This window comes from Bufo bufo, chromosome 4 (assembly GCF_905171765.1).
Source record: "Bufo bufo chromosome 4, aBufBuf1.1, whole genome shotgun sequence".
In the NCBI taxonomy this organism is placed as follows: domain Eukaryota; kingdom Metazoa; phylum Chordata; class Amphibia; order Anura; family Bufonidae; genus Bufo; species Bufo bufo.
Genome location: NC_053392.1, coordinates 585,553,404 through 585,571,351, shown reverse-complemented (window position 1 = coordinate 585,571,351; position 17,948 = coordinate 585,553,404). Strand labels below are relative to the sequence as shown.

General features: G+C 45.0%; 1 protein-coding gene across 1 annotated transcript in view; it reads left to right on the top strand.

Moving 5' to 3' along the window:
* The window catches only part of PTPN14 (protein tyrosine phosphatase non-receptor type 14), a 105,619-nt gene that overhangs the window by 16,861 nt on the left and 70,810 nt on the right, over nucleotides 1-17,948 (top strand). Inside the window, exon 2 of the mRNA XM_040430424.1 lies at nucleotides 14,114-14,454. Within this exon, the coding sequence (XP_040286358.1) occupies nucleotides 14,269-14,454 (186 nt within the window). The 5' untranslated portion in view covers nucleotides 14,114-14,268. The remainder of the gene's footprint in view (nucleotides 1-14,113; nucleotides 14,455-17,948) is intronic.

Sequence of the window (17,948 nt, the reverse complement as noted above, 5' to 3'; positions counted from 1 at the left end):
TCTAGGGGCCCTGGCAGCACAGCTGAATTCCACCCCACAGCTTATTAGTGACCCTTTATGTGCCCCTTAAATAGCATAATGCCCATGTGTGTGCTTCCGACACAATATGCTGCCCCTTATGTGCCCCAACACAATATGGCGCCTCCTGTGTTTCCCCCCCAACACAATATGGTGCCCCTAACACAATACGGCGGCCCCTTGTGTGCCCCCAACACAATATGGTGCCCCTAACACAATACGGCGGCCCCTTTTGTTCCCCCCAACGCAATATGGTGCCCCTAACACAATATGGCGGCCCCTTGTGTGCCCCCAATGCAATATGGTGCCCCTAACACAATATGGCGGCCCCTTGTGTGCCCCCAACGCAATATGGTGCCTTATTAGTATCTCCTAAATGAATACCTAGCTGCGTTCCCACAATGAATAGAGCAGATCTCTCACTGATCTGGTCTGTCTGGTGACTAGGTACAGCAGGTGCGATGACGTCACTTCATCACGCCTGCCAGCACCACACTGCCGTTTACTGGGTGAAGGATGGAGCTGATGGCTCCCTGATTCACCATTGTATTCAACTGTATTCATGTCCTGAGGATGCAGATGCAGTTAAAGGCAGTGTGAACTGAAGCCTGTATTTGCATAAAGAACAAATGTATTTATTTTTCCTCAGGAATGCCTCAAGTGACTTTCACAAGGCAATTATTGTTTTAATTAGCAGGATCAACCCTACCAGGCAGTGTACCTGGGTTATAACCATTGATCCTGCTGACAGTTGCTCTTTAAGATGGTTGTCTCATTATTACAAGCCCTTTCATATGGTGCAACTCTGGCAAATAGGATCATCGGTGGGGTCCCTAGCGGTCAGATCCCCACCAATCAGACACCTTTCCTCCCCCCCCCCATCCTGAGAATGGGGAATAAGTTGTTGCAATAGGAAAACCCCTAAATATTTACAACCTATCTGTAAGTCATCAAGTCCTGATTGCTCAGGGCCTGACTCCCAGCAATCAGCAGTTAATGGGGGCTGCGGCACTCGGGCTGACACTTCCACATTTGATGTCACGTCCATCGTCACATGGCCTTTGGGCAGCTCAGTCCTATTCAAGTAAATGGAACTGAGCTGCAATACCAAGCACCGACACTTAAAGGGGAGTTAAAGGGGATGTGTGACCAACTATTTTATCTGCTAGTTAAACCCCATTAGCAATACATATCCTTTTTTTGTAACCAGTTTTTTATTTTCTGATTTCAGATTTTCTTATTAGCTAAGTTGTGAACATGATTATGGGGGCGGCCATCTTGCCTGAGCTGTTCTTAACGGCATTTAAAGAGATGCTTACAGCCATAACCACAACGGTCTGGAGGGGACCTCACGGACTTCTATAGGAGAGGTTTTTTTTTTAGGCGTGCTCTGTGACCTGTGCACAAGGAAGGAATAGATAAGCTTTGACAATCGCCTATTGTTAATGGTGGATCCAGTGTTTTCTGTACATATAGGTGATGCTTGTTATTGTAATCCTGACTGTAATGATGGGCAGATAACTCCAGTAAAGTGATCTGTACAGACCAAGAAGTGGCACCTATTATTAGGGTTAATGGCCAGTGTGATAACTGCAGTATTTTTTTTTTTATATATAGATATTGACATTAAATTCTAAACAAAATTCTCACAATTTTTTTTTTAAATATATGCCTAAGGCTACTGCGTTAGGTGCGGATCCGTCTGGTGTCTGCACCTATAAATGCAAACGCTGGTATCCGTGGTAAGTGTAAGTCAAACGGATCCGTCCTGACTTACACTGAAAGTCAATGGGGGACGGATCCGTTTACAATTGCACCAATATTGTGTCAATGTAGACGGATCCGTCCCCATTGACTTACATTGTAAGTCAGGACGGATCCGTACGGCTCCGCACCGCCAGGCGGACACCAAAACGCTGCAAGCAGCATTTTGGTGTCCGCCTCCAGAGCGGAATGGAGGCTGAACGGAGCCAAACTGATGCATTCTGAGCGGATCCGCATCCATTCAGAATGCAGTGGGGCTAAACTGATCCGTTTGGGGCCGCTTGTGAGATCCCCGAAACGGATCTCGCAAACGGACCTAGAAACGGCAGTGTGAAAGTAGCCTAATATAAAAACATGATTTAAACACTAGGTCATTTTCTGATGACATTCCCTTTAAAATCGGTGTAATGGGCCAATCTGCCAATAAGGCCATGCATCTTCCTGTGCATATGCTGAACAGACCAAACCGGGTGTGAACAGAGACTAATAGACAATACTGCCTGTCCTTGCTCCTGCGGGTGCCGGCCATAAACCTTTTGGCTGCGATGCAGATGTTTGTGCAGGCCAGTAGAGATCTTTGGACTGAGTGTTAGGGCTCATGCACACTAACGTATTTTTTTTGTCCGTGTCCGTTCTGTGAACCCTTATATGGTGGCTTGGGGAGCTAAGGCTTTTCTTGCCCCCTACAAGAGTAGTTTGAAAAACTAAATTTTGAGCCATAATCTGACCAAAGTTCCCACTATTTTGGTAGAAAAATCGGCAGTGGTCCATAAAAATGGAGACGTTTTCCAGCTACGTGATCCATAGAAGGTATCTGTCTTTCTAGTTTCCACGTCCATAGATCAGCGCGTTATAAGAGATATGGAGTAAAAGGTTTCTGGTGTTGACTCTTTTTTTCTCCTGGTTTTGTGGTCTGGATATTTGCGTGCCTGGCATAACTGAGCCGAGGAGTAAGCCTTTCCATGCTAATTATGAGCAAGTGCAAAAGGTGGAATCTTGGCTTTCAATAAAGTCATAAAAGACTCTATTCTTTAGGCATAAAATCCATCTTGATCCTGCGTGAAATGCTCCACGACGACTTCAGTTGCTTTTCAGAGGAACAGATGTTTCACCTGGAAGATCAAGGATGCGAACCGCCTCTGGCCTGTGCGCTAGTTAGGGCGGTTATCATGACGGAGCATGAATTGGAGACTGATGACAGCTGTAAATTCACAGGTTGTTAAAAAATGTGAGAGCATTTAGAAGATTCCTAGGAGGACGGTCAACAATGGGTTGCACGTTTTTTTTGTTTTCTTTTTAGGGTTCTATGAAAGTGGCTCCTAGAGTGGTCATCTGACTGCTGGAGCCTACGCTATTCCGTTCATCTCTGGTATGGGCTATTTTACTGCGTCAGAATTGGTCCAATGGAAATTGGACTTCTTAGCCCCCCCTCCCCAGATGTTCATGCCCCGCCCTAGAGGAACCACCAGATGCGTGGAAGTGCATGATTTCAGCTTGGATTCTCTTAATCCAACAGTTGACATTTTGTAATGTGTCATCATGAGTGAGATGTGTAACCTGGACATCCTGTATGTGATCAAGTATGGAAACGATGTCACCAGTGGTCCCAGGATCTGCACATGTGCAATCTAATATATCAATGTTTGAGCATGAGGTTACCATAATCCAGGGCTGGCCAACCTGCGGCTCTCCAGCTGTTGTAAAACTACAACTCCCACCATTCCCTGTTGTAGGCTGATAGCTGTAGGCAGACTGGGCATGCTGGGAGTTGTAGTTTTGCAACAGCTGGAGGGCCGCAGGTTGGCCAGCCCTGCCATAATCAATGGGGTGATGTATAGAAAAGGGAAAAAATAAATAAAAATCCCTCAGACCCAGTGCTGTTCATTGCTGATAGTTTGTTACAAGGTATCAGTCCAGGCAATCTTCTTCAGAAACATCTCTCACCTTAAGGGCTCATGCACACAAATGTGTGCCGCCAGCGCGGTCCCCAATGCACGGGCACCGTCCTTGTGGCTGGCGCTGGCGGATCCATTTAACTTGAAGGGGTCCACGATCCACCCGCACAGCAAAAAAAAAAGAGCATGTTCTATTATTTTGCAGTGCGGAGACATGGACCGAAATGCTATAGAAGCGGTCCGTAGTGCTTTGGTGGCCTTCTGCTGTGTGCCTCTGCATCGTATCTTCCGGATTGCGGACCCATCCAAGTGACCGCATCCGAGATAAGGTGCGCACACAGTCGGTGCCCGTATATTGCGCACCAGCTGATTGCAGGCAGCAAGCGCGGGCGGCACATGTTTGGGGAACATGGTTAAAGGGAAGACCGCACTCGACGTAATGACATCCGCTGTGGATTATGGCACGATTCCACGACCATATCTGCCATTGATTTGCAGAGGACTCTCCCCCTCCTCCTCGGACTGGATGCCGCAGTGAAAATCTAAAAGAAATTACCGTGCTGCAAATTAAAAATGTTCATATGGAAAAATTCTACAGCGTGTGGCTACAATTTGTAACATCTCATCCCTTTGCCTGCAGCTGTAGTTCCCTGCGGATTATGCATATGCAGTTCCACAGGTAAAATCTGCAGCATTCCTGTCCCATGTGAATCTACCCTTACTGGACTGAAGGCTGAGTTGTGCTGATACATCGTCATAAATCCTGAGCAAAATTGCATTCTGATTAGTAATGTTTTTTATGCAGGCATCAGGACAGCATCTTTGAGAAGTGGGGGAGGGGAAATGACACCTTCTGACATAAACGGTTATTTAAAAGTAGTTTTCCAGGATAATTATTATTATTTTTGTTTTTTGTTTGCTCCTGTACTTGCTTACCTCATGTACGTCCTCTTCATGCTTTTTTTCCCCTCACTTTGGACCCTCCTGACCCGTTTTCACCATGTAAACCAATCCCTCCGGTTTGTTTCCATCCTGTAGGTAGCACTTCCTGTTCCTGTATCCAACCAAACCCATGATGCACTTCTCCTTCCTCTGCCACATCTCCAGCCCCGCCCCCAAAACCACCCAGCTATTGTATAGCTCCTCCCACCCAGCTAGTTACATAGACACTCCCCTATCATTGCCCCGCCTATAGATATAACATCACAGGAAATGCGAGCAGCATGGACATGGTCATGTGACCACAGCCCAGAACAGGAGATATGCAATATCTTGGCAATAAAAGGAAAATAAATACATTACAGAATTACAGTGACCTTCAGTTATCATTTTAAAGGATGTTCATGCAACAGGAAAACCCACTTAAAAAAGACCCGTCTCCTCTCCTGACTTGTATGTTTTATTAACTACTTGCATTCCCCATGTAATAACAATTCTAGAGCATCTATTCTTATGACTCTATGTTGTGCTGTTTCTCTGTTATTCCCACTAGAAGTTTACAAATAAAGGTACATCTGGGTGATTCCAGTTGGGGGCGTGTCCCTGAATAGTGTCACATTCTCCAGTCAGTGTTGCCGGTGTCAGACTGTGCAGGGACACTGCCCCAAATGGTATTACCCCATTGTGAATTTATTCATAAACCTCTATTAGGAATAACAGAGGTATGGCACAACATAGAATTATTAGGAAAGATGCTTCAGAATTGTTATTGCATAGGGGATGCTAATAGTTCACCTCTGAGGACCCCTCCATCTGTGAGAAAGTAGGAAGCATGATCTGCAGCGGCCTATAGCCAGGCGTCCGGGGGATTCCTTGCCCCTTAAGAGGTATTTACGATTATATGTCCCTCTGTTAGAGCAAATAGTCGTGACGCCAGTTGCGGTTAAGCAACGAGGACTTGGAGTCTCCTTTGTAGATGGTGGTGTTGGTTCCCAGGTGTAGGATCGCAGAGTTGTGTAGAGTGGCCTACAATCTCTCTGTAGATGTTGTATGCACGTGTCATGTTGCTCCTACCTGGATATCCTTGGATCCCAGACGAGGTGTAGTCTGAAGCAAGTGCAAAAAGGGGTTGTTGAACTTGGGTGACTAATGGGTAGAATAAACAAAGTTCAGACTTTGTATTATCGTTGAACACAGCTTTACTTGGCATAAACGGTAATCCAAACAGTTTCCAAACTTTATCTTGGTCATCAGCAGGTATTGGCTTAACTTCTGGCAGGTAAACACTTCTGCAACAATCTCAACTCTGCTGTAGCTTTCTCAGCTCTGCTATGTTAGCTGGGTAAAACAGGAACTTTCCTCTTCTGCTGGAACTTAGTTTATCTGTAGTCTGTCTCTTACTTTAATCCCAGGAACTTCTTCCTGGCATCAAGTTCTCTTAACTTAGAGTTTAAGGCAATGCAAGACCAGGAGGGGACAAGCAACCATGTAGACTTCAGAGGCTGGGCCTAGCAGAGCAGACAGTGCTCTGCTAGCCAACACACAACCTTTCCCCAGGAGGGGGTAGGCTAGACTGACCAACACTAACTCCCCTCTCTGGAGAGGGCTAGGATGGAACTAGAAGGTTCCTCTCCAGAAACACTAACACTGCCAATGTTACTGCCACCTGCTGGTGAACCAGGCACATTACACTTAAACATTAGTTAGAAAGGAAATATAAATGCACACATTGCAGGAAATGGCAAATTAATATATAAGATGACACAGGATTCCCCCATAAAGATAGTGGGGGTACAAAGGAGGTGGTAATGCCCACTCTGGGTCATTACAGATCTTCTATAAGAATGGTATAAAACTCTGCTCACATTGTGCATTTGCCACATACGAGCTGATACTTTTCTATGCAGAGACATGCTGCAAAAATTAAAAATAACAAAATGTTTGCAGCGTGGTATGCTTTCAGAGCATATGCCAGAGCCTCCCTCCAGGTGTGTGTTAGACAGTACTGACAACATCTACATCTGATGGAAGACCCGCATGTAATGTGAACAGAGGCCAATATGTACAGCACTAATGACGGTAACCTAAAAACGTACGATGTGCGCAGCTGTACATCTAGGATAACACCGCAGCACACGTAACACTGGTGAAGAGCCAGTCTTCTATATCCTGTAAATCTGAGTGAATCAGGGCGCTGAGAGTCGCCAATTGTCTGGGGTATTCAGACGTTGCCAAGCGCTACACAGGAGTTTAGTCTGGAATTAGTACAACCACAAAATCCCGCGTCTTTAAGAAGAATGTCTCACAGATTGTGAGAAGGATTTGGAAACCGTGATGACTAGATGACGGTCTAAAAAGACTTGAAGTTAAAGTTATTAAAAATAATAATAATAAAATTCTAGATTAATTTTTACCACCTGCACTACACAGGAAGGTCTTGTGCTGTTATTCCTTGATGTGGATATTGTGCCAACACCTCTTAGGCTGGGTTCACACTTGAGCGTTTTACAGCGCGTTCAAACGCGCTGTAAAACGCTCAACACATGAAAACCAATGCTTCCCTATGGCCCTGGCTCTCACTTGAGCGTTTTACAGCGCGTTTGAACGCGCTGAAAAACGCCCTACGCTCAAACAAGTTCTTGAGCTTCTTTGGGGCGTTTTGACGCGCGTTTGTGGCCATAGGACACTGCAGTCAATCACACAAACGCGCGTCAAACGCGCGTTTACTATTGCAAAAAACGTGCATGAAAACGCGCGTTAAACGCGCATATCAAATACGCTCAGGTCTGAACCCAGCCTTAAAGGGCGCCTGTCAGCAGGATCAATTCTATTAAACCAGGCATGCTCCAGGTAGGATTGATCCTGCTGATTAAAAGGATACCTGTCTTGTAAAAATCGGTTGTGGTGTTCCTGAGAAAAATTACTTTTATTCTTCATTTAGATGAGGACTTCAGCGCAATGAAGGGCGGGGCCAAGCCCCTCTGTGCTCCTCAGCTTTCCAGCGCTCGCCACACCCCTCAGCGCTCTAAAGCCTTCATTTCATACAGAATGAAAGCCTTTTTTTCCTCAGGAACGCCTCAACTGATTTTCACGACACAGGTATCATTTTACTCAACAGGATCAAGCCTACCAGGCAGTATGTCTATTTTATTGGGATTAATCCTGCTGACAGGTACCCTTAAAGAGGAATGTTTCATTACTAAACAATCCCTTTTACATGTACTGCAGGTCACTTTCCATACAAGTGAATTGGGAACTGACCTGCAATACGCTGGCACTAAAAACTATGCAGTGTATGGAGTCTTCTGCCCACTATATGATGTCCAGCGCCAGCCCAAAACAGCTGATCAGTAGGAGGGCTGGGTGTTGGACCACCACCAATCTAATATTGATGACCTATCCTGGGGAACAGGTCATCAATATCAAAGTCCCGTAAAATCCCTTTAAATGGTGAACTCGTGGTGACGGATAAGGATTTTTTTAAATTTTATAATCTCAATCCTTTCAGAAAACCTGGGGGAAAAAAAAACAGTTCTTCTGAAGCCCCCTTGTTCCACTGGGCCAATCAAAGATGGCTGCATCACTTCAAAGAAGCCTAAACCTTCTTCTCGACAGTCTCATAAATCTTACTTCTAAGTATCGGGCTCGGATGGCCAAGTTTCCCTCTGTCAGCCCACACTGTGGGTAGCACAAGCCTGTTTTTGTCTGCACTGGGCGAGCTGAGGGGGCCGTGTATTTAAGATATTTCTGTGAGGGAGTGCTCCGGCTTTGAAAAGGATTCCAAATTTCCCTCGTACTTGGTTAAGATCTTGTGCTCGATACTTTTGGCAGAAAAAAAAAATCTTCTACTTCAAGAGGCCCAACAAGTCTTTTCATGTCTTTCTTCCCCGTTTCTTATTTACAGTGTGAAGCCGTATTGTTCTCCATGGTATTTTGTGGTTAAAGACTTCTGCTCGTCTTTTGTTATTTCAAGGCATTTTTGAAGTCGATCTGATAATAGAGCGTGTGTGAAATCTCAGACTTTGCCTGTCTAGGTTCGAGGTGTTTGCTTTAAAACTTAAACATTTTTGTCCTAAGTGTTTCATACCCTTAAGGGGTTGTCGCACAAAAATGTTCAATTTTTTTTTTTTTTTAAGCAGCACCTGAATCTGAATATTTTTGTAAATGCATGTGATTAAAAATTTTGTATAGCCGCTGAGTTATTCATTAAAATGCATCTGTATAGTGCCACCTGCTGTTTGTTGTTTTCCTTTTTTCCCCGTCCACCCCAGCAACATCGCTGAAGGGGGTCACATCCACTCGGTTTCATCCTTCAACTACCACCAGCCGCATCTACTGTTAGAGTCCATTCACATGTCCGCATAATGGGTCAATTTTGCTGAACGGGGGCAGACCCATTCATTTTCAATGGGGCCGCAAAAGAGGCGTATAGCACACTCTGTGCTGTCCTCATCCGCACTTCCGTTCCGCGGCCCCCGCAAAATAATAGAACATGTCCTATTCTTGTCCACAGCCACGGAACAAGAAAAGGTATTTCTATTATAGTGCCGGCCATGTGCGGTCCTCAAAATGCGGAACGCACATGGCCGGTGTCCGTGTTTTGCGGATCTGCAATTTGCGGACCACAGAACACTTGCGGACATGTGAATGGACCCTAATAGAAGCAGTGACCATTACAGCGAGAGAGAGGAGGACACCCCCTCTGGGCTGTGATAGAGAGCTGCAGCAGAAAGTGCAGCTTGAGAGTGGTTGTAGTTCACATGGTGGCTATCCCTGGAATGTGCTTACAGTGAATGGAGGAGCGCAACACTTCTTCCCCTCTGGGGACACCCTGGACTTTGGGCTCTCCTGCCTGTTGATGGCTGAACTTCCATTCTTGTTATGTGAACAGCAGGGTGAAAGGCAGGAGAACAGAGGTAAAGTCGATGGATGACCAAGCCGGCTTGGTTGTAGTAAAATATAGTCACTCTATAGGGGTACCTTTTACAGACACCAGCAGTAGACACAGTCCTCAAGTATCTCACAGAGTAGGTTTTTACCAAAGGCTGTGTACAAGAGGTATCTGTAAGAGTCTCTCTCTATAGGTACTAGTGAACTTCCCAAAACGAGAAAAGGCATGCCAGCTTCCAATAATTCTCTGCAATGCCCAATTGCGGGGTGAAGTCCTAGACTGAAGCACGAATGTGTGAATGAGGCTTTAGTCTTAAAACATTGCACAAACACATATCCCAGAGGGCCTTGGTTGTCGAAAAGTCCTTCTCTAATCACAGAAAGTTGCAAAGCTCAGGCTATGATTTTAACCTGAGAAGGGGGAAATGTGCAACGATGCACAACTTGGACGGGAGGGAAACATGCAATGGAGTCCACGGGAAAGTCTTTAAAGTGGCCAACAACACAACAGAAACAGTTGTATATTACCCCAGTGCTCTAGGCTTCATATCCTTTTTTTTCCCCCTCACTTAGGACTGGGTGGTATTCCTGGTCTATTCCAGGTATCTGGCTGGCATGTTGCCTCTGGTGGATCTGTCAGATCTTCTCAATGGTAATTTTTTCCTGGAAAGAGCTGACTCTTGACTCCTCTATCCTCTATTCCCCAGGGCTGGTGGATGCTGTGTCTAGAGGTGTTTTCACAGGCTTCGGTGGTTCAGAGGATTATCATCCAGAGTGATAAAGTGGATCAAGGGTCCTAGGAACCATTGCAATGAATGGTACAGGTGCTGGTTCAGCTGGGAGTACTGTCATGGAGTCTGGAACAGATGACTTGCTCCTCTGGCAACTTTTCTGCTTCAATTGGTACAAGGCTTTTCAGGCACAGCCAGTTGCAGTGTATGATCTAGGCTCCTCAGGTGATCTCATAGACATTAGAGCCAGGATGTGGGATACCGGTCACAGTCTACGGCTTTCTCTCCCACTTGCTGTCCAACTTGCTAGTGTGGTGATTGTTCTTGAGCGAAAAATGGTCACCAATATTAAAGGGTTCAGCTCTAGTGGTCTTGTCATGGTCTTGTTGCTGGTTTTGGAGAACTCCTTCCATGCAGGTCTCAACAAGCTCTCTGGCATCTGCTAGCTGTCTTTTATGTTCCTTCCCCAGTAGAACAGTGGACGATATTGTTGTATAGGTGCAATAGTTTGGGTAGCGGAATCGGCCAATCAACTCTTTTGTAAGGTGGTACAGCTTTCAGTATCTGGATGACAATTTGATTCATCTTCTCACATAGTCCATTACCTTGAGGATGGTGGGCAGCGGTTCACAGCTTCTGACCGCTATAGAGCGTGCACATCTCCTGAAAGAGTTGGGACTCAAACGCAGACCCTTGATCATTCAGGATTTTCTGTGGCCAACCATAAAGTAGCAGTAGTCTTGGTGTCAGATCTCTTATGGGCCCGACTACCACAAATTTAGTGTAGTGATCTATGATTGTCTTAGTGTAGATATGCCCGGACCGACTGGTTTTCAGCTTGACATGGTCAATGGCCACAATTGCTAGGGGTCTAGGTCTCAAAATAGGATGCAGAGGGCCCTCTAGTCATGCTTCTCTCCTCTATCCAAGGCACAGGTTGGGCATTCACGGCACCAGGTCTCAATATCTTTATGCATTCTAATCCAGTAAAACTGCCGCCGGATGGTAGCGTCCGTCTTCTGTGTACCAGTGTCCAGTTCTGTCATGGTACATGGCACTTTGCCTGGATTTTTTTTTCCAATGCATGTGAATGGGATGACTGGAGCTCCTCACATCTCCGGACCCATGTAAGGTACAGGGCAGGTTCTAGCTTTGCTAGAAAGAGATTGTCATGTACTATATGATGTCTGATTTTCATATTTTACATTATTCATGATATAACCCTATTAATGTACCTGAAATGCTGGCAAACTTAGCAAATACGTTGCTTTACTGTTTGTGTACTGCGATTTTAAGAATTGCTTTCATACAGATGTGTACTGACAATTCTGCTGGTTGTCCTTGGAAACAGACTACGCTTTGTCTCCAGTCTGCTGTCAGTCATGAGACCACGCAGCTCTCCAATAGCAGCTTTAGACCTAAATGGAGTAGAAAGCCTCCTGAAGCTTCAGGCGTAAGTGTCGGTGTCCATGTCGTGCAGAGGGACCTTTATGGAGCTCGGCTCCTTCATGGCTCTGCTATCTTACATGAAGAGTTAATGGTCCTGTAGGAATGTCAGGATTTTGTTTGTCATAACCACATGTTGGTTTATTCAGCAGAATGTGATGTGGTCCGTCTGGTGATCAGCTTCTAATATTACATTGTGGTGGTTCTAGTCAGGGCCAGGGACGGAGCCTGCTATCAATAAGTCTCTCTCACTGATGTAGCAGAGCTGTTTGTCCTTTTTATAGAGCTGTTTTTGCTTATAGATTATGGAAATGGTCAATCAACTCTAATTTGCTCTGCAGTTAAATGTGTGATGTATCGTTCCCGGTTATCAGCCAAATCCAGGCCAGGAATGATTCTAACTGTAGTATTTTAAAGCAGCACTCCCACAAAATACTTTATTCTCTGACCTGTTAGAAAGGTCCATGATGTAAGTTGCAGTGTGGGTAATATTTTTACTTTTATACTTGAGTTTATAACCTCCCTTCCGATCCTAAGCTGTGTCATGTGACCAGCACTCTGATCTCCTGCTGACACGGGACAGGAAGTCAATTACTTCTCTGTTCATTCCTATGAGACTGACATTGAGGCTCCCATAGGAATACACAGAGAAGCCGGCCTCCTGTCCACACATATGATGCTGTTATTTGTACAGTGCTGGTCACATGACACAGCTGAGCATCAGAAAGGAGGTTATAATTCATAATTACAGTTGCTGGTGAGAAAAATACCTTCACTATAGTTCACATCATCTACCTTTCTAACAGGTTAGAGAATAAAAAAATTTGTGGGAGTGCTTCTTTAAGGAAATGTAAATCTCAGCGTTTTTTAATTGCAGTAAAACAGTAGATTACGGCGCACTTATGGTTTCCTTCTGCACTATGGTTGCGGTAACCTGTGTTTTGTATCTCAACCAAAAATCGCTTGTAGTCTTAAAGGGGTTTTCCAGGACTTTTCTTAGGATAGACCAATAATATCAGATCAGTGGTGGTCCACCTCCTGCCTATCCCACCGATTAGCCGACTGAATGGGCCTCGGCGCTCTTGTGCAGCTCCGTGCCATTCAAGTCTCATTTTCTGATCTTTGGGGTCTGTCTGCCAGGACCCTTACGAAACCTGAGAATGAAGATGCAGCAGTGCTGGTTCAGTGGTGAGGCCCCTTTTTTAGTTTTACTACAACAGACATGTCAGGAGAGGGGACGGATCCTCTTTAAAGTAATATTGCAGGATCTTATTGACAGCATATCCTCAGGATAGGTCATCAAGATCTGATTTGCAGGGGCCTGACACCCCGTATTCACTGCCAATCAGCTTGCACACGTGCTTAGCTGTTCTTGGAAGGGCCCATGCACACGGCTGTAGCCATTTTTGCGGTCCGCAAATTGCGGATCCACAAAACACAGATACCGGCCTTCTGCATTTACGGAACGTCCGGCCCCTAATAGAACAGTCCTATCCTTGTGTAACAGAACGGACATACGGATAGCACATGGAGTGCTGTCTGCATTTTTTTGAGGCCCCATTGAAGTGAATGGGTCCGCATCCGATCCCAAAAAAAAAAAAAGCGGATTGGATGCAGACAGAAAATATATACGTTCGTGGGCATGAGCCCTAACTGCCGTAGAAGTGAAAGTAGGATTCTGGGAGTTGTAGTTGAAGAACAGCTGGAGGTTGCTGATCCTTGGTGTAGTTGACGGAACCGGTTACTGCAGCGCTGCTGCTATTGAAGTGAATGGAAACCGCCTCCGTCCACTACACAATGAATAGAACTGCGTAGCGGACTGAGGATAGGCCATGAATAACCAAATCCTGAAATCCCCATATCACTAGGATATGCCCCCCACCGCTGGGAGCTGCATCTATATCAAGAGCGGAGCGACAGCCTCATAGAAAATGAATGGATGGCGGTTGCGCATGCGCAGTGCGCCCTACTTCACTTGCAGGGCTCCGTTCTTGATATAAGACAATGGGGGCATATCCTAGCGATATGCCCCCATTGTCCATGATGAGACAACCCCTTTAAGGCATCGGCTGCATGTACATGGAGCGCTTCATAAAAAGAAATTATAATTTTTTTTTCTTTCTTTCTTGGTAATCATAATTTTACATGAATCGTTCTGTGTGTGGGCGCGATATCCTGGTTTGCGCGCCGCTATAAATAACCAGTCGTGTATTCTTCAGGTTGCCTATGGCTTCTGATTATTGTACGGTTATCCGCCCTTCTTTTCCTGTATGTCGCCATAGCAACCCAGCGATGTCTCCTGAAGTCGCACATTCACAAACCAGTCGTCATCTTTGCTCCTGCGTTGGTGGTACGTCAGTCGGGGGTCTCTTGCATGGCCTCCTGCCTGGAGTTTTTGTAGTTACACCGTATCTTTTTCATCTGTTGCAGGTGGCGGACACATCCGTTGAATCGCGCTGGGTATGGACAACTATCCCGACGCTCGGAGGACAAAAGTAGTTTGTGGCGAGAGATTCAAAGCAAAAATAAAGTGAAGGGACTGCCCTTGGGGAAAAGGGGGGTCAACCGCGACAGAGGCCTAAACCATGCCTTTCAAGATCAACAAGATCAAGCTAGGGAGGAGGACCAAGAGGTACAATGTCTTGAGCAAGAACTGCTATGTGAGTCGCATTCGGCTGCTGAACTCCTCTGAGATTGAGTGCACTCTCAATGTGGACAGCACTGGGCTGGAGTGTCTGGAGGCTGTGGCCCAAAGACTGGAACTTTGCGAGGTAAGGGCTTCCATAACACTTTTGGCTTATTTTGGGAGACTTTCTGCTGCTTCGGTAGGCTTTTTATTTTATTTTTTTTCATTCAAAGTGATTTGCTTTGTCAACAGCAGCACAGAGTATTTAAGCTTAATCTGCAGCTACTTTCTGTTGACCTTCATTCTGGCATAATCTGTCTGTTTGGGAAGTCTCTGCTTGCAGACATTACCAATCAGGTCAAGCTGACAGTCCCCTAACCCAGGAGCATGCAAGGTTAGCCAAGTAAGTTGATCTTTGTGTCTACCTACCTCCTATATTACAGAATCCTTATTTATAGAGAGCCGTTCGCCTCTTGTAATACTAATTCTGGCGCTTATATTCTTATGACCCTATGTGTAGCCATTCCTTTATTATGCTAGATGTTATGGATGAATTGCTGGCAGATTCCCATGAAGGTCCAGCTGGGTGTTACCCAATTGGGGGGAGGGGAGGGGGGGGGGGGTGTCTCTGCACAGTCTGACACTGGGACCACTGATTGGATAATGTCAGACTGTGCATGGATACACCCCACCAAATGGTTACACCCATCTGGACCTGCATTGCAAACTGCTAGTAATTCTAGCAGGAGTAATAGAGGAATGACACAACATAGAGTTATAAGAATAAATGCTCCAGAATTGTTATTATCTGAGAAATACAAGTAGTTGCTAACACAGACATGTCAGGAGAGGTCCTCTTTAAATAATGGGTCTGTAATAAGGGGGTAGGTTGGCATAGTGGCAGATTCCATGAACCAGGTAGCAAATCTGTCCCCAACTTATTGGGTCATTTCTTATTTGTAGAAGTGTACATTGTTTCCCACATATATGACTTATCACTTCAACTTTGGACTTGAGAAATCCCAGAATCCAGGCAGCCGGTGCACCTAGAAGAAAGCAGCTGCTGCCGAACTGTAAGCTTAGTGTTATTAAACTTGCCCCAATTTAACAAAATCTGATCTAAAATAATAATGAAAAAAAATTTAACAACTTTGCAATCAGTCTTGAAAAAAAATCTAATATTTTTGTCTACGTCTCCTGGGTTGACTTTTGTGTCTCCATGGTAACAGACTACAAACGAACCTTGTGTAGTCTGATCCTGCAGTTACACTCCCTTGTAGAGAAGAGGTGGAAGATAGTATGACTGCAGGATCAGACTACGCAGGGTGTGCAGTCTGTTACCATAGAAACACCCGGGTCTGCATAAGAGCTGTAGACAATAATAATTATATATTTTTTTTAATAAAGACCTTTTTTTAATTTTTTTTATTTAAGGCTACTTTCACACTGGCGTTCGGTGCGGATCCGTTTGCATTATTCATTAAAAAAAGTCTAAGTCAAAATGGATCCGTTTTCAATTGCACCATATTGTGTCAGTGAAAAACGGATCCGTCCCCATTGACTTACATTGTAAGTCAGGACGGATCCGTTTGGCTCCTCATCGTCAGGCGGACACCAAAACGCTGCAAGCTGTGTTTTAGTGACCGCCTAAAAAACTCAACGGAGACTCAACGCAGCCAAATTGATGCATTCTGAACGGATCCTTATCCATTCAGAATGCATTGGGGCTGAACTGATCAGTTTTGGGCCGCTTGTGAGAGCCCTGAAATCGGATCTCACAAACGGACCCAGAAACGGCAGTGTGAAAATTGGATGCATTAGAGAAATGTAATGCATTATTTGCAGCATTGGAGAGAGCCTTTACAGGGCATCTGTCAGCAGTTTTGTCCCTATGACACTGGCTGACCTGTTACATGTGCGCTTGGCAGCTGAAGACATCTGTGTTGGTCCCATGTTCATATGTGCCCACATTGCTGAGAAAGATGATGTATTAATATATGCAAATTAGCCTCTAGGAGCAATGGGGGCGTTGCCTTTACACCTAGAGGCTCTGCTCTCTCTGCAACTGCTGCGCCCTCTTCAGGGCCAGGTGTGATCTCGTTTCCACTGCCTGGTCCTGTCAATCAAAGTGCAGAGGGTGCGGCAGTTGCAGAGCCTCTAGGTGTAATGGTAACGCCCCCGTTGCTCCTAGAATCTAATTTACATATATTAAAACCACATTTTTCTCAGCAATGCGGGCACATATGAACATGGGGCCATCACGGATGCCTTCAGCTGTAACAGGTCAGACAGTTTCATAGGTATAAATCTGCTGACAGATGCCCTTTTTAAAGGGGTATTCCCATATAAGACATGCATGACATACCCACTACATGCACTATAATAGTCAGGATGAGAACCAGTGCCCTGGAATGCCCCCATTATAATCCTACAGAAATAGCCACAAATGTCTACAATGGGAATGCTCCTTTAAGAGCGTCTTTGAAAACTTTGCTATAGGAATGGAATAACCTCCTGCACGTTATAAGGGAGTAGGTGTTTTTGGCCGGTGAACAATGGCACAGTAATCTATCATTTCACGTTGCCTTTCCACCGCACTCGGCACATTATAGTTTATTTCCTCCCTCCACATTGTAACCTGTAAAAATAGACCGGACAATGGCAGTAAAATTCTGCCGGGCGGCTCCGGGGTCTGTAAATAGCACAAAAACACCAAGCGCTATTTGTTTCCAGTTTATTTTCAGACCTGCGTTGACCTTTTTTGGTCAGAACCTTATATGTGGCATAAAGCTTTCTAATGTGAGTCATAAGATTTTACTCATGGTATTAAAGGGATTTTTTGGGATTTGAGAAACATGGCTGCTTTTTTTTTTTTTTTGCAAAAACACTACCACACCTGCCTAGTGGTTGTCGGTGGTATTGCAGCTCAACTCCATTAAAGTGAATGGAGTTGCAATACCAGACACAACCTATGAATGTGTGTGGCACAGTTTTTTGTTTTTTTTTAAGACAGCAGCCATGTTTATTAATGCTATACAACATTTATTGAGGGTCGCACAAGTTAATTTCTACATCTCTATATTGTGTACACCTGCTAACGATGAGAGGAGGACCTATAGCAAACAAGGCCCCATTGTGGTCCGGGGTTTCCCTCTCCATGACTGATGGGTCTAGCGTTAGTATTCTCCTGCACCCTTTTTTCCCACCTATGTGTGTAAGCGTATCCAATTTTAGTAACCCAGTGGATCACTGCTAAAGGGTTAAAGTGGTTTATCTGGGAATTTTATATGAATGACCTATTTCCAGGATAGATCATCAATATCATATTGGTGGGATCCGGCACCCCTGCTGATCAGTTATTTGAAGAGGCAGCCACATTCTGGTAAGCGCTGCAGTCTCTTCACAGTTTACCAAGCACATTTCCATGTATTGTATCGTGGCTTTGCTTGGTATTGTAGCTCACTCCTATTCACTTGAATGGGACTGAGCTGCACCCAGGCAGACGAATGCCTGCCTATTTGATATGGATGACCCATACTTAAGATAGGTAATCAATATCAAATTTCTGGATAGCCCCTTTAAATTGGGATTCATTGCTGAAGGTTTAATGTTTTGTTCACACGTCAAAAGCTGTTAAAA